This window comes from Malaclemys terrapin, chromosome 11 (assembly GCF_027887155.1).
Source record: "Malaclemys terrapin pileata isolate rMalTer1 chromosome 11, rMalTer1.hap1, whole genome shotgun sequence".
Classification (NCBI taxonomy): Eukaryota; Metazoa; Chordata; order Testudines; family Emydidae; genus Malaclemys; species Malaclemys terrapin.
Window position 1 is genome coordinate 13,865,373 of NC_071515.1, and position 26,333 is coordinate 13,891,705.

A 26,333-nucleotide genomic window follows, 5' to 3' on the forward strand; every position below is an offset into this window, starting at 1 on the left:
TGGCATGATAAAAACAGCAGTGTGGATCATAGAATCATAGAAGATTAGGGTTGGAAGATATCTCAGGAGGTCATCTAGTCCAACCACCTGCTCAAAGCAGGGCCAACCCCATCTAAATCATCCCAGCCAGGCCTTTTTCAAGCCAGGCCTTAAAAACCTCTAAGGATGGAGATTCCACCACCTCCGTAGGTAACCCATTCCAGTGCTTCACCACCCTCCTAGTGAAAAAGTTTTTTCCTAATATCCAACCTAAACCTCCCCCACTGCAACTTGAGACCATTGCTTCTTGTTCTGTCATCTGCCACCTCTGAGAACAGCCTAGCTCTATCCTCTTTGGAACCCCCCTTCAGGTAGTTGAAGGCTGCTATCAAATCCACCTTCACTCTTCTCTTCTGCAGACTAAATAAACCCAGTTCCCTCAGCCTCTCCTCATAAGTCATGTGCCCCAGCCTCCTAATAATTTCTGTTGCCCTCCACTGGACTCTCTCCAATTTGTCCATATCCTTTCTGTAGTGGGAGGCCCAAAACTAGACACAATACTCCAGATGTGGCCTCACCCGGCTGAATAGAGAGGAATAATCACTTCCCTCAATCTTCTGGCAATGCTCCCACTAATGCAGCCCAATATGCTGTTTGCCTTCTTGGCAACAAAGGCACACTGTTGACTCATATCCAGTTTCTTGTCCACTGTAATCCCCAGATGCTTTTCTGCAGAACTGCTGTTTAGCCAGTCGGTCCCCAGCCTGTAGCAGTGCATGGGATTCTTCCGTCCTAAGTGCAAGACACTGCATTTGTCCATGTTGAACCTCATCAGATTTTTTTTAGCCCAATCCTCCAATTTGTCTAGGTCACTCTGGAACCTATCCCTACCTTCCAGTGTATCTACCGCTCCCCCCAGCTTAGTGCCATCCACAAACTTGCTGAGGGTGCAATCCATCCCATCATCCAGATCATTAATGAAGATGTTGAACAAAACAGACGCCTGGGGCACTCCACTTGATACCGGCTGCCAACTAGACATCGAGCTGTTGATCACTACCTGTTGAGACTGATGATCTAGCCAGCTTTCTATCCACCTTATAGTCCATTCATCCAATCCATACTTTTTTTTAACTTGCTAGCAAGAATACCCTTTAAAAACTGTGCTTCTGTATAAAGTCCACAGAAGGGGATCCCAGCTCCAATATCTCTTCTGAGGCCTGTAAGGACAGGGCTCCCCTCTGAGATCTGTTAGCAAGTCTATAGGAACAGGTGGGAAGTAGGCAGATATACCTGGTATGAGATGAGGGTAGTGAACAGTGGAAGGGAATGGAAAGGGAGAAGGTGAATGCTTTTATCCACACTGAATACTTTGAGCCCTTCTCCTGTCAAAGTACCCAGTTCATCTGGTTTATATAGTTAAGAAGCTTAACTGTAGCCCCGAAGATCATGAGTTTGAGTCTTGTTCACTCTCACACTGAAAAGCCACCACCCATTCACCCATCTGCAAAATGGGGACATGAACCATTAGATTAGGATGCTCAAAGGCAGCTGGATGTAATGTTGGCCACATCATTCGCTTATGTACCACTGGCTAGGAATCTGAAGTACATTCTCTTATGCTAAGTTTAAAATGAGGGAGAGTTTGTCTTACTGTCTCCTTCTATAGACATAACATGTCTGCAAAGTACCTAGCACAATGGGGCCCTGATCTTTGATGAGGGTTGCTAGGAACTACATTAATGTAAATTAAAAGATAACACTAACATTTGCCACACCCAGTCCCCTGCACCTCCTTTTTGTCTCGCCCCCTCCTCGCTCCCACATCTTACCAGTTTCTTCCCCCATCCATATATTCCCTCAACCTCTCTCCGCCAAGACAGCTTCATGCTCCCCAACCATGCCTGCCCATCCCTGTGTTAACTGTATTTGCACTTGGAAAAGAAAAAAAAAGAACGTTTGGCTACTGTTCCATAATCATGGTTGTTTGAATTTTAACACAAGGCAGATATACCATTTTAAGTCTCCAACGAGTCCTTTATGAAGGTTTTTATGTGCTGTCTCCAAGCTGGTGCATCCATACTATACAATATGACTTTTTTTAAAAAATGTGAAATGTCAAGGATCAAGCCTGGAAAGCTCTTATGTAAGATTACTCTACTGTGTATTCTTACAGTGTGAGAACTACAAAGAAAAGCTAAGCCTTTCTCTTATGCGAAGGGCATTCAAGGAGACGCCTTTAAATAGCTGAGACACAAAGAGGTGTTACAGCTATTTGCGTTATTGCTAACTGGTAAAGTTACATTACTTAGTTCTGTTAAACATTTAATAGTATCAGTACATGAGAACATACTGGGTCAGACCAAAGGTCCATCCAGCCCAGTATCCTGTCTACTGACAGTGACCAATGCCAGGTGTCCCAGAGGGAGTGAACCTAACAGGTAATGATCAAGTGATCTCTCTCCTGCCGTCCATCTCCACCCTCTGACAAACAGAGGTTAGGGACACCATTTCTTACCCATCATGTTATTTAAGTCTCCCAGTATGTAAGTGGGACGGATTTAGTCCTATTATGAAGGGTGCCACACATATGAAGTATGTATACGTGAACAAGGAAGGAATGGTACTCTGACAGTACCATTTTTAAAAATCCAGTAGGTTTGGGATTGCCCCCCCTTTTTTGTTTATTTGTTCTTTTGCTTGTTAACCTGTGAAAAATCCTTACAACTGATTTAAATCACAGCAGACAGTCTCAATTTTTGCTCTATTACTTCAAGAGTAAGATTTGTTTAGGAGTACTGCAGAAACATTTTGTGGGTTTTGTAATGCGTGTTTGCTTTCTATTGTTTGAGTGAGACGTTCCTGCAAAAATACAAGATCCTTGTATGTACAATAAATCACAATTCTGATTGGCTGATCTCCTTTAGATGACTTACAATATGCAGTACATTATCTGCACTGCACAGACATTGGTATTAAATGATAAAAAGGAAAACTACAAAAACAAAGAAATGACACAAACTATTAAAAAAAAATTGAATCTGTCGTGCATGAAATAATATCACCCCTACCTGAAGCAGCAGTATTATATTTTTAGTTAGCATTTTTTTTAAACAACAAAATGCTACACCAAGAGACTTAACGGTTGGGGAGGTCATTTCTCTTTTAATGCAATGCACTAGTTGCACTAGGCCTTATTATGTTATGGAAGAGAGGGGGAATAGAAAGTTAGAGCATGAGAGACAGGAATAAGACTGAATGAAAGAGGAAAATTGCTAAAGCAGCAGCAGGAGGATTATTTTAGATGAGATATGAAAACACTAATGAGTATTAAAAATCCCATGGCACTTTCTGCGAAAAAAAATCCCATTAACTTCACTGAGACTACTTGTGACATACAATGATTTCACTGGAGTAAAGCTACCAGCTATCTGGTAAAGCTATCTGGCCCCGTGTAAATGAGATCATCTGGTGATGGAGCAGATTGATGAGGTTTACAACCCCCAAACTATAGAGGAAGGGGTTAAGGAGCTGCTCTGGGCCACCACACCTCCAATGCATGCACAGACTGGAGGAGGGGCTTGAAGGGGAGCACAGGGGGAGGCCCCAGTCCTGGAGCCCCTGACTACTGGTGGTCTTCCTGACCTGCTGAGTGAAAAGTACTTTGGACATTTGCAAGGTTGGAGATTTCTTTTTTGATTTTTTTTGTTTACAAGCCTTTGCTTTTCTCTCTTGCATAGGGAGACCAATAGGAAGTGATCCACAGAAGCAGCTGCATACTACTCCAGGGTGCAAGACTCAGCCACCTACCTTTTGGGCCCTGGATTGGACTCCAGCAGAGAGGGTGGGCCCAGGCTCCCTTGGATGCACCGTGAAGGGGCTGGAGGCAAAATGCTTCTCTCGGATACCAAAGACTCAGGACTAGAGAGACCCCATATCCTAGAGAGTCCCAAGTCCAGGCTTCACCTGGCCAAAGTCCTAAAGCCCCTTCTGGGCAACAGAACTAACCTTTTGCTGGACCCTCTACATACCCCTGAAGGGGTGGACACAATTTGTAGCCCAACTGGAGGGCTAAGCCACAGCAGGGTACAGACTGCTATAGGGCCAGAGGGGCTATCAACAGGGGGATCCAAGATAGAAGACCACCTGTCACGCCCTCGCCCAACTACTAGGCAGTGTCTGGGGTAGCAAACCTCTTCACAGACACCATCAATTATTTTGGTTCTGTATTTGGGACAAAGCCAGATGATGCATTGGTATCATATAACAATAATATACTTTCTACTTTAACAGTGACTAAGGAGGATGTTAACCAACAGCTACTAAAAACAGACATTTTAAAATCAGTACATCAAGACAACTTGCATCCAAGTATTTTAAAAAAGCTGGCTGAACCGAGGAGCAATCTGAATTGCTAATATTGATTTTCAGTAAGTTTTCGAACACTGGGGGAGTTCCAGAGAGTGGGAAGAAGGCTAATGTTGTGCCATTATTTTAAAAGGGTAAACAGGACAATCCAGGTCAGTATAGTCCTGCCATTCAAATAATGGAACAGCTGATACAGGCTCAATTAATATAGAATTAAAGGAGAGTAACATAATTAATACCAATCAACATGGCTGATAAAGATTGTAGTGTTAATGTAATACATTTAGACTTCTGTAAGGCACTGACAATGTACCACATGACATTTTGATTAAGGAAATAGAACAATACGAATCAACATGGCACACATTGAATGGATTAAAAACTGGCTAACTGATAGGTCTCCAAACGGATCTGTAAACAGGCTTCTGTGCCTCAATCAACCCCATGGTGCAGAGGATGGCACACTCCTCCCCATATTTAGGGGTTCAGGCAGACTGCAGCTTATTTCTAGTCAGGCTTCCAGATCACCCCTGGAGAAGTTGGTCTGTTCTTTCCCCCTTCCGCCTCCCAACTACTGAGCTTCCTCATTTTTTCAAATCCTGCACCCAGTCCTAACAGTCAATACGGGTGCACCTGGAGAAGGGCTAATTGAGCCTCTGACTGCAAGTTAGCTGCTTCCAGATGAGAATGGGGATTATATACCATCACGACCATATCCAATAATGTGTGTATATATTTATACAGACTTAAAACTGCTTAAACAAAAACTACTTGTTTTTAAAAGATATAGCCAACATCTCAATGGATCATAGTTGCAATGGTTAGGGGAATAATCTGGTTATTAATTCATAAGCTATGTGGAGTGTAACCTTAGCATTTTCTTTCATTTAACATTTTCAGTATATTCTATCAAAAACAATTAAGACTTTATTTTTTACTCCCAGAAGTCAAGTATACAATGTAAACAACTCAGAATATGACAAATAGCAGAGCTAATACCATGCTCACGTCCAGGATGCCTGTGGTATATTAGAGAGATTCAACATTTACACTTAGGCTTCATGAAAAATGAATTTCATTTTTCTTAAGGAGATGTTTACATATGCAAAAGCTTTGTTTAAATATTGGGGGAAACGATTTAAGAGTGAAAATCTATAATTCAACATCGAATTGTTAATTTCAAATATAAATACCACACTAAATGAACACCTGAGCCCCTTCCGCCAGACTTTAGGCTTTTGAGTGCTTATTTTACATTTCAATCACATTTCTGCAATTTGAAAGGGATCCAGTATTATGCATGAATAATTAAAACTGAACTACATTAAAATGGAAAAATAGAAAAACAATTAGTATTGCTAACTATGGTCTCATTCAATTTACATTAATTTTTCATTTTGGTAAGTATACAGCGCTGTAGCATGCATACTCTTTCTTTTTAACCATATCCCTGAACTCTAATGTAAATTAGCTACAGAGTTCTGTATTCAGAATGTTCATTTTGGAAGAATATAACTTTAAAAATATATCATGGGTGATTATTCTTCCTGTTCAAATACATTTTTCCTTTTCAACATTTTGATATAATTGTGTGTGGATCACAAAGTCAAGCATTATTTGTATTATAGTGGCACTAAGATACACTAGTCAAGATCAGGACCCATTGTGCCATCCAACTGTTTATATAACACACTTGAATTATTATGAAATTCGTCACTGTAGACTAAAATCTTTTCTGCAAAAATCTTAAATAAAGAAGAACTTAAGGTTGAAATTATGTTTCATTGGAATTCATGTAACACCTCCAAAAAATAATTTTCTTTACAAAATTCTATACCTTTCAAAATAATGCAACCTTTAACAGGTCTGGAAATGAGCAGTGAAGAGATTCAGCAAGTTTTTCTCTGCCATATAATTTTTCATCATTGGGTATCACCCCACATGACTTGCACTGCCCTCAAATATATAGTCAAAGATCAAGACATAGGCATACAAATATCAGTGCATATTCTGTGCTGCAAAGTGAATGAGGCAAACCTTTGTGTCTTTTTTTTTTTTGCAGCTCCTAAGGGCCCCAGGAGAGGGGCTCTTCCTCCAAACCCTGTGGGATGCACTAAATAGTACATTCCTGTGGTTTTTAGTCTTTTCACTTTTCTTTAAAGATAACAAAAACTGGGTACATTGGAGCCCTCCCCTTTAAACTTCATTCTTGGCTATATTCATGATGCATGGAAATTACCTGGTAACAAGGCAGCATGGTTCCAATGTGCAGCTTTGGTTGCTAAAAAAATTGATCCTGAAAAAATGGAAAAGTTCATCTCCACCATATATTGATGCCTGGTTCAATGGTATGGCTGGCTTTGCAGCTAGTGAATGACTGGCATTCCACAGAAGGAAAATGCCCCAAAAATTCAAAGCAATTTGTGCTGACTTTTTAGAGGTCTAAAATTAAAGTAGATAACCATAAAGATAGATATGTCACTTTCCCTCCCCTCCCTTTATCCTAACCTTCTTTACTTACTTTGTGTATTATGATGAATCTGGTATTTTGGTATATTTGTTGTATTTGACAAAATTAATAAAAAAATATAAATATGAAAAAGAACAAAAACCTTAGAAAAATCTCAGAAAACTATGTTAAAAACATTCAAACTGCAAAAGGAAATTGTGCTGGCACCATCTCCTTTGCTGCTTTTTCATGTTAGTATGTAAATATTCTAGGTAGACAGTTTAGATATTTATCTAATTATTTTAAAACATTGAATTCTGCCAAGCCTGCTTATGAGGCTGTATGTGAATGACAGAGAGAGACAGACAGACATGAAGGGGGTTGGACTCACGGCTGGAGTACCTACGTGTGGTTAGACATGACGTAGCAGCACTCTCCCCATCTGGAACCCACAGCCAATGACTACCCTTCACATGATCCAGTGGCCTGCCTCTTCACATGACTTGGCCTTCAGGCCAGGGCACAATTTAGTCCACATCTTCTGGGGTAACAAAGTCCAACATAAAATGGCAATGTCCTTAGAAAATGGTCTTCGGCCCCATCTCTGGGACCCATGGTCCTCACACCCTTTTCTCACTGCCTTCATCCCCTTCCCAGGGACAAGGACTCTCAGGCGGTCTACACTGTAACTGGGAGCAAGCCTCCCAGCCGAAATAGACAGATTTGCACTAGTTCTGCTTGAGCTAATGCACTAAAAACAATAGCATGGACAGGTCAGGATCTCAAGTCCACCCAACCCCGTGGGTCTGAACTCAGGTGGCTAGCCTGAGTCTCCACAGAGCCACAATGTCCACACTGCTATTTTTAGCACACTCGCTTGAGTGAAGATAGAGCAAGTCTGTCTACCAAATCTGGGAGGCTCACTCCTAGCTGCAGTGTAGACATACCATTCAAGCTGTCCTCTGAATCCTCTAATAAAAATCCTAAACTAAAGGTATACAAACTTAAACCAATTTCTGCCCTCCTATCCCTCTCTGCTGCTCTGTTCCTTCACTGAGCACCTCTCAGAGCTCTCACCTAGCAAGTTCAAATCCAGCCCTTTTATCAGGGCTTGTCACTGGAGCCTGCTCCACACCCAGTGCTCTTTATCTCTCTCTTGGACTCTTGACAGTCTCCCGGGACTCTTGCCACACTCCCCCTTCCCAACCTTTTGAGAAGATCCCAGGACAAATTTCTCCATGGGTTCTCTCCTCACAAGCTAGTCCCAGACAGTGACTGCAGAGTTCTTTACTTTCTACCTGCAGCTCCCTTTTCCATTCGGAGCTTTCTTCAGTTATAATCACTACTCAGCTCCTCCCCTGCGGAGCTTCCTCTCTAATTAAGGTTGGCACTCTCCCCCGTGCCCACCAGATAATGTAATTGGCCTCTCAGGCCCTCATTAACCCTTTCAGGGCCTGTGTGGGATCCACACTCCATCACAGTGCCCAATAAGAATATGAATGATACAAATGATTTCCTAGGGATTTTTTAAAAGGCATTAGCCACTTTAATTAAAATAACAAATCATTAAGACAGCACATTTAAGTGCTCAAAAAAGTCAGGCAATGCTGAAATTAATTATAGTTATGCAATTCGAGCTCTCCCACCCTCATATGTGCATTCCAATACAGCCTCATTCCCTTAGCATATATTATTTCTTAGACAATACGCTACCAAATCATAGGCCTTTGCCTAATTCACTGTGTATCTTTAGGGTGCACATTGAATGAAGCAGAGTTCGATAGATACCAAAGCAAAGGACTTAGCCTTTCCATGGGGCTCACCCACAGCAGAAGGATTCCTGATTTTTCCCTGTACAAGGGAGCCTCCCCTGGCTTGATGGAGAAGGCACCAGTGGCACCTTTTATCCATTTGCGACAGAAGCGTTCTTGCTGTGGCAGAGAGTGGACGAGCAAAGCTGCTCAGCTTAACCCTAAATGAGCTAATAAGATTTCCTTTAAAGACAAAAAAAGTGTGGTGAGATATGTAAGTTGCAAATTACTGCTGTCATGTACCAAAAGGGGAGAAGGTGTCGTAGTTCTTGATGCAGGACAATGAGGTTCATTAATAGTCTGTGGGTCTTTAAGAGGACCCTTCTGACTGACAGATCTTGGCTGTCTCCATCCTGCATGGCACAGAACCTACTCCCAGACTAGACTCCTGGACATGCTTCGACTGAGGATGCTTAACTTACCTTTGTTAGAGCTGTAGATCACTACATGTATAAATCTCCAGCAAACGGGCTATGACTGCCTGCAAACACTAAGGAGGGCAAAAGGTGGACAAACTAAAATAGACATATCCTGACCTTTTCTAAAAATGTGTCTAAGCTGAAAAGTATGGTAGAGTCCCAAGTCTGTAGAATTAATATCACAACCTGTCCTTTCATTTCAAAAATGGCAGAATAGGGATTGCGCATCTGGCTGGCGATAAAGCTTTTAGATACATACCTCTATCAAATAAGGACAGTACAAGTAGTTTAAAACACTCTTATGCTTACATATTTTGGTTAATATATATTTTAGCTCCTAGATGCTCTGTCATCATAACTGAATTGCTACCTGTAGAATTCGGTGCCAGATATCTTGTCATACCTTCTCAACTGTCATGACCACCAAAACACTGGTAGTCCAAAGAAGCATCACAAAACCCCATCCAGTATCAATAATGGGGAGGGTCATAGAAGAAAGTACATATGAGAAACATAATGACACATCCTAAAATCAGCAAACTCTTGATAGACAAAGAACAATTATGATTCCTCACACATCCACCAGGTTATAGACAATGTCCAAAATAAACCGATTGCAAAATCTATCAATCCTCACTGAGTCCCAAGAAGCAGGTAGGAGGTTACTATAACATAAAACATCTTAACATTCTTCATGTTCCTTGTTTATGGGCTTCCTTCCTAGTCTTGGGTTTGGTTAGGGGGCACTGTGAGAGCTTAATGACATATGCCTATTTTTCTCACCGCACAGTGACGGTATCCTTTTTTTAAATGTTACATGCCTGTTATTATCTGAAATATCACTATCTGAAATGGTGAGATCTCAGGTGAAGTGGAAGGATATTGTGAGATCACAGTGTCAGAGTTGATGCCTAGCAGTTTAGCTTTACAAGACTCAAAATTATAAGATAGCCAAATAGAAGACCCATTTTCCACATCTTCCTGGAACTGAAACATATGCATCTGCTCCACTGTAGGTGACTCCTGAGCAGTACCCATCACTGGAGGCTGGGACTTTGGAGTGGATTCTGTTACTACAGAGATTACTGTGGAGTCAATGATGGCATCACAGGTTGAATTTCCAGTGATCACATAATGTTCTGCGAAAGTGTGGGCAAAGGCCGAAGTTCTGCTCTTCAGATTTCCAAGATCGATCACATTCCTTAAATATATCCCTAAGTAGAAATTGACCTCATGGAATGCGTATGGACTCTGGAGAGAGGCAGAAGGTTGCGCCCTTAATAACAGTGATTAATGCAACCAGAGATCCCTTTGGATAGTGTTTGAGCCGATATTGCACAGCGTTTGGATCTTTCATGAGCGAAAGGAAGAGTTTAGGGGACTTCCTGAAGACCTTAGCCCTGCCCAAGTAGAATGCTAGTGCTCTTCTAACATCTAGCTTATGGAGAATTGCCTCCCTCATATCACAATGTGGTTTTGGAAAAAAACCAGGAAGATGGATCTGTTGATTCATATGGAAAGCGGAGGCAACTTTAGAGAGAAACTTGGGTTCCGGCCTCAGAGTTACTTTGTCTTAAAAAAAAAACTGCACATGGTGTGTGTGCCATCAGGATTGCTATTTCTTCTATGCAGCTAGCTGAGCTGATGGCAATTAGAAATGTTGTCATCATGGACAGGTGTGAGAGAGCAAGTTGCCATGGCCTCAAATGGAGGTCTAGTCAAAGGCCTGAGAACTAGGTTAAGATCCCAAGCTGGAACAGGTGGTCTCACATGCGGGAAGAGATTCCCAATGCCCTCAGGGAATCTATGCATCAGCAGGTGAGCAAAAACAGTATCTGTCTACCTGATGGTGGAAAGCCGTTTCTCCACAAGATGTACCCTAAGGGAGCTGAGTGAGAGTTTTGACCTCTTGAGGTCTAAAATGTAGTGTAAAATCAGAGGGAGGGAAGATGAGGTTGAGTCTATGTGTTTAGAATGACAACAAACTTGGAATCATTTCCATTTTTTAGGTAAGTACATCAACTAATCAACTTTTGGCTGTGTAGCAGCATGTCTTTCAGCTCATCAGAGCATTCTGCCTCTAAGCTTTGGAACGACGAAGGAGCCAAGCCTGAAGGTGGAGGACCCATAGGTTGGGGTGAGGGACCAGCCCATTGTTTTGAGAGAGTAGATAAGGAATGGGCTGAAGAGGAACCGGAGGACATATTGTCATCTGTGTCAGGTAAGGGAACTAGACTTGTCATGGCCAGGAGGAGCAACCAGAATAACTCTTGCTTTGTCTTGTTGAATTTTCAACGGGACCTTGGATAGAAGCGGGAACTGGGAAAAGGCATGCAAGAGGTCCCCATCCCATAGGAGGATGAGGGCATCTCCCAGTAAAAGTTTCCCAAGGCCAGCCCTGGAGCAATAATGAGGACATATCCTGTTCCAGTAAGCAGCAAAGAGATCTGTAGTCAGGGTTCCCCAAAGAGTGAATACATCTCAAAAGCACCTCTGACTTCAGTTCCCATTCGTGGTCATGAGAAAAATTCTGACTGAGATGATTGGCTGTCACATTCTGTATCCCTAGTAGATAGACAGCTGAAATGAGCACATTATGATGATGCACGAATTCCCAAGTTTGAATGCTTCTGTGCAGAGGGAGGGAGATCTGGCACCCCGTTGGTGATTTATGTAAATCATACAGGCCATATTTTCCATCATAACCTTTGCGTGCGTGTTCTTGAGGAAAGGCAGAAAGTGTACACAGGTGTTCCTGACGGCCCTTGGCTCCAAAAGATTGATAACTTCTGTGGAAGGCAACTTGCCCTGAACCTTGTGGTTACATAGGTGAGCTCCCCAGCCTATTAGGGAAGCATCTGTCCCAGGGCGGTGAATCTGCGTAGCGGGAGGAATGCTCTTGCTTGTACTGCATTAAGGTTGGCGCTCATAAACTCCAGTCGTTGAAATGGGGTTAGTGTGCCACTACAGTGGAGAGAACCTTCCAGAATATCCAGGGTGGAGCAGTCTGAACTGATAATGGTCCTGCCCAAACCATAGGAATCTCTTATATATGATGGGTCCATCGAGATATGGAAGTAGACATCTTGTAGGTCCAGGGCCAGAAATCAATCTCCTTGCTCTAGCTTTGGAATAATGGCTGCTAGTGTGATCAACTTGAATGCCTGCGCCTTTGCGTATTTGTTTAATACTCTTAGATCTAGAATGGGCCTCCAGCCGCCCTTCGCCTTGGGGATCGGGAAATAATGAGTGTAAAACCCCTTGCTCCTGAGATGCACTGGGACTGCTTCTATGGCCCCTAGGCATAACCAGTGATATATTTCCTGGTGAAATAGGTTCTCGTGAGAAGGGTCCCTGGAGGGGCACAGGGAAGGAGGGTTTGAATATGAATTGAATGGCATAACCCTTAAAAAATAATCTCCAGGACCCATCTGTCAGAAGTGACATTCTCCCAACTGCTGTGAAAGAGGCGACTTCTGAAGGGACATGACAGGTGTGCAGATGGCCGCTGATGTTGCAATGTATAATTGTTCAGGCCCTCAACCAAACAGTCAAAAATGCTTAGAAGAGGTGGTCAGAGGTTGTGGATTAAGGTGCAGATTGCTTCCATTTTTGAGCCTGGTTCTCTTACGCTGCGGCTCGTAACAGCACTGAGATGGTGAGTATTGAGGAGGCTGTGACCTATGCTGTAACAGAGAGCTATATCTTCTCTTCTGTCCCACAGTGTAGATTTCCAGGGAGCGTAATGTGGCCCGGTATGGAGAGAAGAAGCTGTCTTCTCCGTGAAGAGTTTGGGCCCTTCAAACTGGAAGTCTTCTGCAGCTCTTTGGGCAACCCAGAAAGGTGTAGCCAAGAAGCCCACCACATTACCACTGTCACAGAGACCGGGCGGGCAACTGTATCAGCTACATCCAGTGCTGTCTCTAGCACCAGTCTGGCTACTAACTGGCCCTCTCTGAGAATGGCCTGAAACTGCTCCTTGTGTGTCTCTGGTAAATGTTCCAGAAACACATTGAGTTTCCCATAATTAATAAAATGATATTTGGCCATGACAGGTTGGTAATTTGTGACTCTAAACTGTAACGTCACCAACAAATACGCCATCCTGCCAAGCCCGATCTTATGTGGTCGACTTGACATGATGTTGCTTGCTTCGTGCATTAATCTCATCCACTATGATGGAGTTGGGTTGCAGATGTTGAAACAGGAAGTCTGCCTCTTTGGAAGGGACGTAGTATTTTTTTTTTTGGGCTCTCTTACTGGCTGGTGTAATGAAGGCTGGTATCTGCCAGATGACTTTGGTAGGATCTAGAATCGCCTCATTAATTGGGAGGGCAATTCTTGGTGAGGGGAGGTGTGCAGAATATCCACCAACTTCTGATGTGTATCTGCCACCTCCAGTAGGGGAACCTGCAGCTCATCTACCACCCTCTTGGTAAGATCCAGAAAGTTTTTAAAATCATCACCTAGTGATGGGACCGGGGAGGCATTACAGCCTCATCTGGTAGAGATGAGGAGAACTGTGCTGGAGGGGTAGCTTCCCCTTCGAGCCTTTCTTCCTGTTCTGAAAAAGCTTCCTCCTCCCCGGCTCAGGGGCTCTGGACAGCCAGGCTGTAGGAGACCACATGGTGGACTCTCTCTGAGGGACACTGGACAGTCTCAATCTGTGGGATGTGTACGTTGCCCAAGGATCGCAATACAGCCGGGGGAGGGAAATGGGGGGTGGTTAGCTCAGGGGATCCCGTACCATGATCAGGACCTTTGATTTGTAACAGTGGACCATGATGAGCAGCCAGGGAAATGACCTTCTCCTGGCCTCTGTCAGACTCGTCACTGGGTAAGGGTGGTGCTGACTGGGGTATTGGTGGTACATGACCCAAAGCGATTCCAGGTGCCAGGATGTGGTTGGTACTGGGGCCCCGGTACCAAGTAATGGGAATTGTGGTTCTTCCCCAACTATCAAGTCTCCAGGGTACTGGAGCTCATGCGGTACCGTGGGCTCACTTGGTACCGCAGAAGAGTGTCCGTGGTACTTTGTTGGTACCGATGATTGAGAAAGTACAGAGCACTCCCTAAATGGGAGTTTTGTTGCACCTGGTACCAGAAGTTCTCTCTGTGTGCCACTCTTTTAGAGACAGTATAGTAATTGCCTTTCTCCTTAGGTGGCGATATGGTTGCCTTAGAGGCTGAACCTCTGGCTTCTCCAGGCAGTGCGGCAGAGCTCATAGCGGAGGCCCCCTTCTGGGTACAGTGCTTCAGAGCTGCCAGTGCCGTTGGTACCAAGGTGGCAGCACTGGGCAACGCCTCTGGCTGGCCAATGATTTGGAGTCCTTTTTACGAGCCTTTACGTGGAGAGTCTGCTATTTTTTCCACAATGTTACCCCCTTTAAAGTTAAAGGCTCCGGGGTCAGTACCGGAGTCCCCTGGAGAGTGAAGTGCCTTCTCCAAAAGGAGGAGTTTTAACTTCAGCTCCCAGTTCCTGCAAGACTGCAGTTTTAGCTGTGGCAGGGGAACACTTCTGTGGGGCTCTCCCAGGCACCAGACACAAGGAAAGTGTCTGGCCATTACAGGAATCGACTCCTTGCGGGAGAGGCACCTCTTGGAGCCAGGCATGCCCCTGGGTGGGGGGCTAATATCCTCTAGCGGCGAGGAATGAAGAAGAAAGGTCTTCTTTCCTCCTCCTCTTCTTTTCCTCTTTATCTTTTTTAACTGAAAAAAACTTAGAGTCTTCTAAATGCCTGGGGGGCAGGGGGAATCCCCCCCACACAGGGCAGGAAATGTAAACTAAAGTTTTTTTTCTTTTCTTTTCCTTTTTTTTCTTTAATCCCAACGGCGTAAAAAGGAAACAATAAGTATTAAGGAGAACAAAAGAAACAAGAACAACTACTACTTATGCTAATGACACAGAAAAGGAAGGGACGACTGCTTGCTCTCTAGGCCAAAGACGGTTGAGAAAGAACTGAGGGGGGTGGGTCACCTGCGCAGTGCTAGATAGCCTCGAAGCAGACCATGAGGGAGGGAGAACGCATGTGTGGGCTCAACAGACACTGCTACCAAAAATCTCCGATTAGAGGCACTGGGGCGCACATACACCTACAGTGGAGCACACACAGGGACACTACTTAAAGAATAATCTTCTATTTCTATTTTTGGTTTTAATTTCTCTCTTACATGGAAAAGGCCCACTGTATATCCTAAGAATGAGGCCACCAGCAGCCACTACAAACAGAATATAGCACGCATTCATTCCAAGGAAAATGCAGGGGAACCCTTCTACAGTATTAGTTTCTCCCAAATCACTATAACTGGAGTTGCAAAAGAGAGGGTTTACCTCACAAAGGATCTCCTTCTCCTAACCTCAGGATGGTGGCAGAGACTCTCTTGAGTCCAGCTTCAAAGCCCATTAAAATCAATGGAAAGGCATCTATTGACTTCAGTGGGTGGTAGATCAGGCTCTTGATGCCTACATTTGCAGAAATGCAATAATAGCTTTACGTTATTGAGGAGAGAGATGTGAGTGGTATGAACATCCCCTGGTGGGAAGCAGGAGATAGGAATTCTTCCTAAGCCCACTAAATGGTATCTCAGAGCAGAGACAGAAGGGAATATGATAATATCATTGAAATACAATCCTTATATAAAAGAATACCACAGGTGCTGTGTAAATTCCTTTGGAAAAACAACTTTTTATTTTGCAATAAAAAAGGTTTTTTGTTGCTCCATTCATTTATTATGCCTTGAATATTTCAGTAAAGATAAGAATTATTTATAAGGTTACTATGTAGCAACACCTACATGAGTCACAGAAACAGGTTTTAAAAGTCTGATGTCCCACTCCTGCAAATATATGTGCATATTGGTAACTACAGGCATCTGAATTGAACTCAAGGGACCAGATCCTAAGCTGGTGGAAACTGGCATAGCTCCACTGAAGTCAATGGAGCTGTACTAATTTATATCAGCTAAAGATCTAGGCCTAGAGAGTTATTTATTTACATACATGTTGCAGGATCAGGGTCTTAGTTTTTTCACTCTATTTTTTGTACCTTTTCCAAAGAGCTTTTCAGTTCTAAGAAGCAGCTCAGACTTCTTACATACATGCACGCACATGTGATCTTATCAAGAGACACAGACCTAATAATTACCAGAGCCGTTATTTCTATCAGTATTGCATTTTATTTCTGTAAACCGATTTTTTAAATGTCATTTACCATCATCATTTTCAACCTCTATTCCACGGTGGTAGAAAATATCTTAGCCCCAGATCTTTACAATGCATCTTTCAATAAAGTTTTGCACCTCATAAAAACTTTAGAGAATGAAATTACATCTTACAATAAATTACTGCCAGAATACATATGACACATGACAAGTGGAAACTGCTCTGCTAATTAAAAAAAAACACACACAAAAAATCTTCAATTATGAAGTGCACTCTATCTGAAATCTGACATAAATTAATAAGAAAAAAAAGAAAAAGAAAATCAATAAAAATCTACTCCAAATATATACAGACAATCATATTATCAAAGGTTGTCTGAGCTGTAAGAGTTTTTTCATTAAAGTAAATGTCTTATGGAGTATTAGATTCAAATGCTTAACCTATGAGGTATTGATGCAATTGATATAAGAAAATTACAGAGTAGAGATTTTGATATTATTGTTTCCTCACCTGTTATTTTATGACCTAATTAAGTCTTGAAACAAAGCTTTTGGAACTAGGAATATCCATTCCCTGCACAGAAATCCCTTGCTGCTTTTTCACTGTTATTGTAGGTTTTATAACAAAGACACCTTGGGTTTTAAATTAAACGTCAGCTCTTATAAGACATTGGGATACTGAAGTGTTTGACTGTCCTTGGAGAAAACTTGATAACTCAGCTACTGGCCATATTTGTAGCTAGTTGACACTGAGCAAGTCAAACCAGCAGATGGTTGGACCACAGTGTTCTCAAAAGATTTAATTGTTAGAGCTCATTCATGTTTGAACAGTAAATTTAATACAAACATTTTCTAATTTTTGCCATGTACCAAAGACACTTTGAGTGTTTTTTTTCTAGTAATAATGTAATCCAGGTGGCTATCCTTTGAAGAATAAGATCTCTTACTAAGGGCTGGTTCACACTAACCCCCCCAGTTCGAACTAAGATACGCAACTTCAGCTACGTGAATAACGTAGCTGAAGTCGAAGTACCTTAGTTCGAACTACAAGGTACTTACCACGGGTCCACACGCGGCAGGCAGGCTCCCCCGTCGACTCCGCGTACTCCTCTCACGGAGCAGGAGTACCGGTGTCGACGGCAAGCACTTCCGGGATCGATTTATCGCGTCTAGACAAGACGCGATAAATCGATCCCAGAAGATCGATTGCTTACCGCCGAACCCGGAGGTAAGTATAGACGTACCCTAAGAGTAGATGAACAGTTGTCTCTGACTTCTGCTAAGATTTAAACACTCTGAGCCCTCCTGAAAAGCTATGGAAAGCATTATTTTTACAGTCAATTCTATTTATATTTCACCTGGTTTCTTTTATGTCTCTTCTCCGATTTCATTATAAAGGACAGGATTATTAAATTTTATTGGTCCCTGCTGCTTACTCCTCTCCTGAATTCACGAGGCCTGATCTGTATTTACACTAAGACCCCTTTACACATCCAGAATAATGTAAAGGGGCTTTACAATGAGTGTAACTTTAATTTACCTCCACTTAAATTCCCTTTATACCACAAGAGCACTTAAAAAGGAGTCTAGTGTAAATAAGAATCAGGCCTATCACGTTATCTGTGACACTATCTTCAGCATAAATTGCAATGTCACAAACAGACCATGACTAAGTGAGGGACCAATCTGTTTAAGATCTGGCATGTTTTACCAAGCTTTTCTGCTGCAAACAACGCAACTGAGGCAACCTCCACTGGTCTGATCCCTATCATCCTTATAGCGGAGATCTAACAGGGATAAAGCAGTCAATCATAGCCTAATCTTTCCCACTAGAGCAGGCACGTAGGGAGCTTAGTAAAAGAATAATTTTCAGAATCACTTCTCAAAGTAGAATTGTACTTCAGTAGATACGGGGGAGGAGAATTACAGGACAGAAGTTATTAGGGAGAGACGGTAGTCTGCTATAAATAGCTCTCTGATATCACCAGCTTTTTGTTTTAAACCTGATTTTGGCTTTCCCCTACCATCTCCAACTTGGCCAAAAATAAACTAATGCACCTATAATTTCTTGTGCATGCTTTTCTGCCAAAGGAAATGTTTCGGAACAATATATTCATAAGATGAGATTTTTTTTTAAAATCAGAGATTTTTCACTCGTCGAAAAAAATGTCTAACTTCCTTTCCTATAATTCCAGATTTGGTTTATTTTGTCACTTCAACAAGTAGTACATTTGACTGTTCCTAGAATATTTAGTAGGCTATTTTTGGACTTACTCTCTAGTTTTCTAAACTAACTCCATGAGCCAAAAAAGACTTCAGGTTACCTGGATAGGACTCACCTGGGGCTTATACAATCCATTGCAGCAGAGAATCCTGCCAGATCCAGTCAATTAGCATTTATAAATGTAATAGGAGAAGAGAGCTTATAATTTCCAAGGGTGAAATGTTGGCCCCACTGAAATCAATAGTAAAACTCCCTTCACTTAAGTAGGGTCAGGATTTCTTTATCCCAGTGCTCTGTGGAGTTCACGTATCTCTGACTTGCTGGGCTGAGAAAAATACAGTTGCTCAGTAGCCAGAGATAAATACAAATGCTTTCTAGGTAAGTTAAAGGGTTAAATTTCCTGACCACTGGAAAGGTTCATCAAAGGAGAATGGGGATGGGCTGAGCGTGGGATGAGGCACAGCAGTATTCAGATGACAATGGGAAGGGAGACAGGCCAGAACTGACCTGCCTCAGTTATACAGTGAGGAGAAGGACTGAATAGAGCAATAGAACTGGGCTGTTACCCAGAGGAAGGGGTAGAAAGAGGAGGGAAGGAGCAGAAAAATAGAACTAAGCAGTAGTCAGAGGGGGGGACCTCGGTGATGACAACCACAGAAGCAATGTCTTTGCAGAATAAGAGATGGAACCATGCAAGGAATTCACTGCTATGCAAGCTTAATCAGAAGTCTGCAGAGACAGAGAGGGACAAGACTGGGGCTGGAGTTTCCAGCTACATTCAGGTAGTCAAAAGCTTCTCTCTCCCAAGGCTCCAACAGTTGCTTCCAGCCAAGCAAGAGTAGGCTGCTGTAGCAATTTTAGAGCCTCACATAGTTTTAGCTATTAGAATTTTTACTTTAATTTGGGGGAAAGAAATAATTGTATGGTCCCCCAGCTATGACCTCAGTCTCAGACTGGTGCTGACCATAGTATTTTAGTTTATATTAAAGTGGGGACAAAACCCTCCACATAAAATCAAGTGAAATTAAAACACATTAAAATCAAGAGACTAAAAATGAGAAACCCCAGCAAAATAATCTAAGCAAAACAAAAAATCTGAAGAAATCCTCTTAGACAAACACAGCAAAATAAGCAACAAAATTTTGTTTTAAATTATTTGGGAGAATGAGACCATAGCGTGCAAATTGGGGCAACCGCATATCTCGTTGGACACCAGCTTGGACGCCTTAGCTGACTAGAAACAAGCAATCAGATTTTTCCATTCCCCGCCCGATCCTGTGCCCTCTCTGTAGGCCGATACCTGGAACAACAACTCTGGTGTTTCTGACCTCTGAAGGAACAAAATGAACAGAGCTGAAACTCTTGCAAAGTTTATAAGCCCTACGGTATGGGCCAGGATTCCTACTAAGAGCATGTGATACAGAGAAGTAAGACTGCAGTCAGAACTTCTGCTTAGAGTTTTGAACTCTAGTGCAGCTTCTGTGCGCTCCCTATCCTAGTGCACTCACTCACTGTCACCCATCCAGTGGTTGGGCTCCTGAGGCAGGACTTCCGACCCAGCCTCGCTACTACTGTGTATTCTTACAACTCCATTCAATTGTCTGAACTATTCTGTTCAGATAATCAAGCTAGAAAGATACAAACTCAAGAGCTCTTTAATGGTTAGATGTTTACCCTACATATATTATCTGAACATGTGAGAATATAGAGCCAGGCTCTGCTCTCAGTTACATTGACTCACTATCTTTCCTGCTAACTTAGTAAAACACAGAAGATTGGCTTTGATTCAATGAGCATTTCATACCTTTGAATACCTCTTGTCCATCTGCTTTGTTGGATCTTTGGCGGGATCATATGGAGCAACACCAGCATACAGATATTTTTGTTCCCTGTTTTCTTGAACAGCTTTCTGCGTAGGACCCTGTCTTCCATCCTCCCTTTCACACCTATGACCTGCTATAAAATAAAAAAACTATTTCATCCTCTTAGAACTTATTTCTCTTGTTCTTCTGAAAAAAAAAAATCTCATTTACCTAGCAATAATCTCAGTGTGAAAAACTAAACAGAACTGGAAGCTGAAATTAATGCAAAATATGTCTTTGAAATAAAGTGATAGCCAAGTAATCAAGGTTGCACATATCAATAACTTGAAAATTATGCATACTACTCTTCCACTCAGTTCAGCCCCTTTAATACAAGTTCTCTGTGTGAATCCACTTAACTTATATTACAATGCCCCAGAATTACAGTGTACTGCAGATTCTGGTATTGAAAATATGAAAAGCAACACTGTAGTAGTCAAAGAAAAGCTGCAGGGTTTTGGTAACTAGATAGGGAAGAATTGTAATTTTTGGCATCCAAGAAGGTGGGGGAATTATTTTGGAACCCAGGAGATAGCTGAGGAGGAAGGGCTGTACCTCCTCTTTCCTTGTCCCCCAAATGTAGAGGTAACTTAAAACATATAGAGCGGGCGTTTGAATTTTCACTCCAGCACAAGCTTCCCCATTGTATTCCATCCATTGTATTGCCTCCCAAACCTGACACACAAACACATTAGCTTGATGTCAAGTATCAGAGGGGTAGCCGTGTTAGTCTGAATCTGTAAAAAGCAACAGAGGGTCCTGTGGCACCTTTGAGACTAACAGAAGTACTGGGAGCATAAGCTTTCGTGGGTAAGAACCTCACTTCTTCAGATGCAAGCTGCATCTGAAGAAGTGAGGTTCTTACCCACGAAAGCTTATGCTCCCAGTACTTCTGTTAGGCCTTGTCTACACTACGAGAGTAGTTCGATTTTACTTAAATCGAATTTTTGGAATCGATATTGCAAAGTCGAACGTGTGTGTCCACACTAAGGACAGTAATTCGACTTTGTGAGTCCACACTAACGGGGAAAGCGTCGACATTGGAAGTGGTGCACTGTGGTCAGCTATCCCACAGTTCCCGGAGTCCCCGCTGCCCATTGGAATTCTGGGTGGAGCCGCAAATGCCTTCTGGGTAAAAAAAAGGTGTCCAGGGTGCTTTTGGGTAACTGTCGTCATCCGTCCATCACTCCCGCCCTCCCTCCCTGAAAGCGCCGGCGGGAAATCAGTTCGCGCACTTTTCTAGTCAGTGACAGCGCGGACGCCACAGCACTGCGAGCATGGAGCCTGCTGCAACCATCACTGCAGTTGTGGCCGCTCTCAACGCCTCGCAACTTATCATACACCTTTCCCTGAGGCAGATGCAGAAAAGTCAGGCGAGGAGGCTACGTCAACGCGGTGATGGCCTGAAGTCTGAGAGTAGCACAGACCTCTCAGAAAGCAGGGGACCCAGCGCCGAGAACATCACGGTGGCAATGGGTCATGTTGATGCCGTCGAAAGGAGATTCTGGGCACGGGAAACAAGCACTGAGTGGTGGGACCGCATAGTGCTGCAGGTCTGGGATGAATCCCAGTGGCTGCGAAACTTTCGCATGCGGAAGGGAACTTTCCTGGAACTTTGTGAGTTGCTGTCCCCTGCCCTGAAGCGCAATGACACCCGGATGCGAGCAGCCCTGACTGTCCAGAAGCGAGTGGCCATAGCCCTGTGGAAGCTTGCAACGCCAGACAGCTACCGGTCAGTCGCGAACCAGTTTGGGGTGGGCAAATCTACCGTGGGGGTTGTTGTGATGCAAGTAGCCAAGGCAATCGTTGATGTACTGCTGCCAAAGGTAGTCACCCTGGGAAACGTGGAGGCGATCATAGATGGCTTCGCAGCGATGGGATTCCCAAACTGCGGTGGGGCCATAGATGGAACTCACATCCCTATCCTGGCACCGGAACACCAGGCCAGCCAGTACATTAACAGAAAGGGCTACTTTTCCATGGTGCTGCAAGCACTGGTGGACCACAGGGGACGTTTTACCAACATCTACGTGGGATGGCCGGGCAAGGTTCATGACGCTCGTGTTTTCAGGAACTCTGGTCTGTTTAGACGGCTGCAGCAAGGTATTTACTTCCCGGACCACAAAATAACTCTTGGGGATGTGGAGATGCCTATAGTCATCCTCGGGGACCCAGCCTACCCGCTAATGCCCTGGCTCATGAAGCCCTATACTGGCGCCCTGGACACTGAAAAAGAACTCTTCAACTACCGGCTGAGCAAGTGCAGAATGGTGGTGGAGTGTGCTTTTGGCCGTCTCAAGGGGAGATGGAGAAGCTTACTGACTCGCTGTGATCTCAGCGAAACCAATATCCCCATTGTTATTGCAGCTTGCTGTGTGCTCCACAATCTCTGTGAGAGCAAGGGGGAGACCTTTATGGCGGGGTGGGAGGTTGAGGAAAATAGCCTGGCTGCTGATTACTCACAGCCAGACAGCCGGGCGATTAGAAGAGACCAGTGGGAAGCGCTGTGCATCCGGGAGGCTTTGAAAGCAAAGTTCCTGAGTGAGCAGGGTAACCTGTGACTTTAAAGTTTGTGTATTGAGAAGCTAAACCTGCCCCCATTTCTTTGCCCAGTTAATGTTGACTATCCTATCCAGTTACATACCCCCTTCACCCCACTTCCAACACACGTTTCAAAATAAAAATAGTTCTACTTTGTTAAAGCACACCGTTTTCTTTAATACTGTATTCGCGGGAATTTTTTAAAACTGGGACGCAGACTGTGGTGCGGAGCGGGTGTACTGTAGTGGCGCGAATGCAGCTTCTAAACTCAAGGATTGACAGGCTCCGCTGCGGTGGGATGGTTGTTTCAACGGAGCCTGTCACCCCTCCTGATAGGGACTGTGTGTATGGGGGGGTCTATATCACTTTGTGGCAGGGGGAGGACGGTTACAGATCCCCTGCTGTGTGGCTCTGTGATCCTGCCTAAGGACCGCCGCTTAAGATCTGTAACTGCCCTCCCCTGCCACAAAGTCACAGAGCAACCCACCCCCCACCATATAACATGAAAACAACCTCCCAGACTAACCAGGGTAACTAGTCACTGCATCACTGCACTATGTATGTGCCCTGCTGCTGTGCCTGCCCCCGACTATATACCCTGCCAAAGGTGACTGTCCTGTCGAATTACCAACCCCCTATCCCCCCCTCCTGCAAAAGAACATGATGGAAACAGTAGTTAACAGAAACGTATTTTTTATTATCAACCAAACATGGAACTGGGAAAGTGAAACTTGGACGGGGGCTTGTGTCAGGCGGGAAGGAAAGAACTTGTCAAATTTTGGGGAATGAGAGCCTTCTGCTGCTCGAGCTCTCTGCAGGGGTGGAGTGAGAGTTAGCAGGGACTCTGCCGCCTCTCCTTCTGTGCACTTTGGGTGAGGGGAGTATGGGACTTGGTGGCGGGGGAGGGCGGTTAGAGATGGACTGCAGCGGGGCTCTCTCCTCCTGCCTCCGTTCCTGCAGAACATCCACAAGGCGCCGGAGCGTGTCCGTTTGCTCCCTCATTAGTCCAAGCAGGGTTTGAGTCGCCTGCTGGTCTTCCTGACGCCACCTCTCCTCCCGATCCATGTTGGCTTGGTGCATTCGGGTCAAGTTCTCCCGCCACTGGGTCTGCTGTGCTGCCTGGGCTCTGGAGCAGGCTATAAGCTCCGAGAACATGTCCTCCCGTGTCCTCTTCTTCTTATGCCTAATCCGCGCTAGCCTCTGGGAGTGTGATGACAGGCTAGGTTGTGAGACAGTCGCAGATGGGGCTGTGGGAATGGGAAAAAGGGAGTGAATTCCTCAGAAAGATAAATGTAGTTGTGAACAAAGAACATAGTCTTTCTCTGTTAACAAGACCATGCACAGCACCTATCACATGCGCACTCAGCACAAGGTCGAATTCTCGGCCTTCGCATTCAGTGCCTGGGGTCTTCTACAGCACATTTGAGAAGCCTCTCAGGAGAACGGAATTTCTGTTGCAGGCAGACATGGTAAGCCGTAGACTTGTGGCAGCTTAAAACTTTAATATTAGCAATGGCCTCATTTCACATTGAAATCAATGTCGGTCCCTGCTGCCAGCAATTCGGCAAGCAGGAAGTCTGCTCCTGTCCCACACCCTCGCGGCTGTCCCCGGGAACGATCCCTTTCGGCTGCCCCTCTCCCGCCTCCACCGCGTGGCTGCAAACCAGCGGTTACAGTTCTGTAAAGGAACGGCAAAGCAGTCCCAACACTAACATTCCCCTACCTCATTCAAAGCAGGTCATCATGAGCGACATCACCCTCATGAGGATCTCTGACAGCGAGAAAGAGAGAATGCTCCGGGAAAGCCTGCAAAGACCAGGGCCGTATGCCGCCATGCTGTGCAGAGCAATGATTCCAGAGTACTTGATAGTCTCGTGGCGTGGCAACGTGTCCTACTACGGAGGACCCAATAAGGCCGCTCTCCCCAAGAACCTAATGCAGCGGATTTCCAATTACCTCCAGGAGAGCTTCCTCGAGATGTCACAGGAGGATTTCTGCTCCATCCCCGGACATATAGACCGCATTTTACTGTAGCTGCTGTAGCAGTGACTAACCAGTAGAGCGGCTTGGGCAGGACAATCATGCAAAACCGGACATTGCTAGATTTTTTTTCAATAGTTGCACTGCCCATGACTGAACCGTTAAGCTAATCAAACTAATCATGAGAAACCCATTTTTTAAATTGTTAATATTCCTGTTCTGTTACAAATAAATGTTTAGATTTTTACAACACTTACTGGCTGATCCTTCCCCAGATTCTGTGTCCGGGGTAACGGCTGGGGAGGGTTGGTAGGGGATCTCTGTAAGGGTGATGAAGAGATCCTGGCTGTCGGGGAAATCAGCGTTGTGAGCGCTGTCGACTGCCTCGTCCTCCTCATCTCCTTCCTCATCTTCCCCGTCCGCTAACATGTCCGAGGATCCAGCCGTGGACACTATCCCATCCTCAGAGTCCACGGTCACTGGTGGGGTAGTGGTGGCGGCCGCACCGAGGATGGAATGCAGTGCCTCGTAGAAACGGGATGTCTGGGGATGGGATCCGGAGCGTCCGTTTGCCTCTTTGGTCTTCTGGTAGCCTTGTCTCAGCTCCTTGATTTTCACGCGGCACTGCGTTACATCCCGGCTGTATCCTCTCTCTGCCATGTCTTTAGAGATCTTCTCGTAGATCTTTGCATTCCGTCTTTTGGATCGCAGCTCGGAAAGCACGGACTCATCGCCCCACACAGCGATGAGATCCAAGACTTCCCGATCAGTCCATGCTGGGGCCCTCTTTCTATTCTGAGATTGCACGGCCATCACTGCTGGAGAGCTCTGCATCGTTGCCAGTGCTGCTGAGCTCGCCACGATGTCCAGACAGGAAATGAGATTCAAACTGGCCAGACAGGAAAAGGAATTCAAATTCAAATTTTCCCGGGGCTTTTCCTGTGTGGCAGTTCAGAGCATCCGAGCTCGTACTGCTGTCCAGAGCGTCAACAGAGTGGTGCACTGTGGGATAGCTCCCGGAGCTATTAGCGTCGATTTCCATCCACACCTAGCGTAATTCGACATGTCCATGTCGAATTTAGCGCTACTCCCCTCGTCGGGGAGGAGTACAGAAGTCGAATTAAAGAGACCTCTATGTCGAACTAAATACCTTCGCGGTGTGGACGGGTGCAGGGTTAATTCGATGTAACGGCGCTAACTTCGACATAAACGCCTAGTGTAGACCAGGCCTTAGTCTCAAAGGTGCCACAGGACCCTCATTAGCTTGATGTTTCTGCTACAATAATCATCAGCAAAATAGTTAATGTTGACATTTAAATTATCATCAGATTTCACAGTTATTGCTTCACTGAGAGGAATGAGAAAGTTCATAGTCTTTCAGGATGTCCACAGACTAAGGCAGATATGATTACATTGGTTTACATCTACTTCATATTTAAAAAGTTTCCATTGCAATCATACGGGATACTGTGCATATTGGTATCATGTTGGGGTTTGTCCTGCACCCCTAGAGGAGTAAGGATGGAACACTGAATTTCA

General features: G+C 44.3%; 1 protein-coding gene across 1 annotated transcript in view; it reads right to left on the reverse strand.

Annotated features, from left to right (window-relative positions):
- The window catches only part of SPAG16 (sperm associated antigen 16), a 774,791-nt gene that overhangs the window by 695,244 nt on the left and 53,214 nt on the right, over window positions 1-26,333 (reverse strand). The window contains exon 9 of the mRNA XM_054044528.1: window positions 20,216-20,367. Coding sequence (XP_053900503.1) covers window positions 20,216-20,367 — 152 coding nt within the window. The remainder of the gene's footprint in view (window positions 1-20,215; window positions 20,368-26,333) is intronic.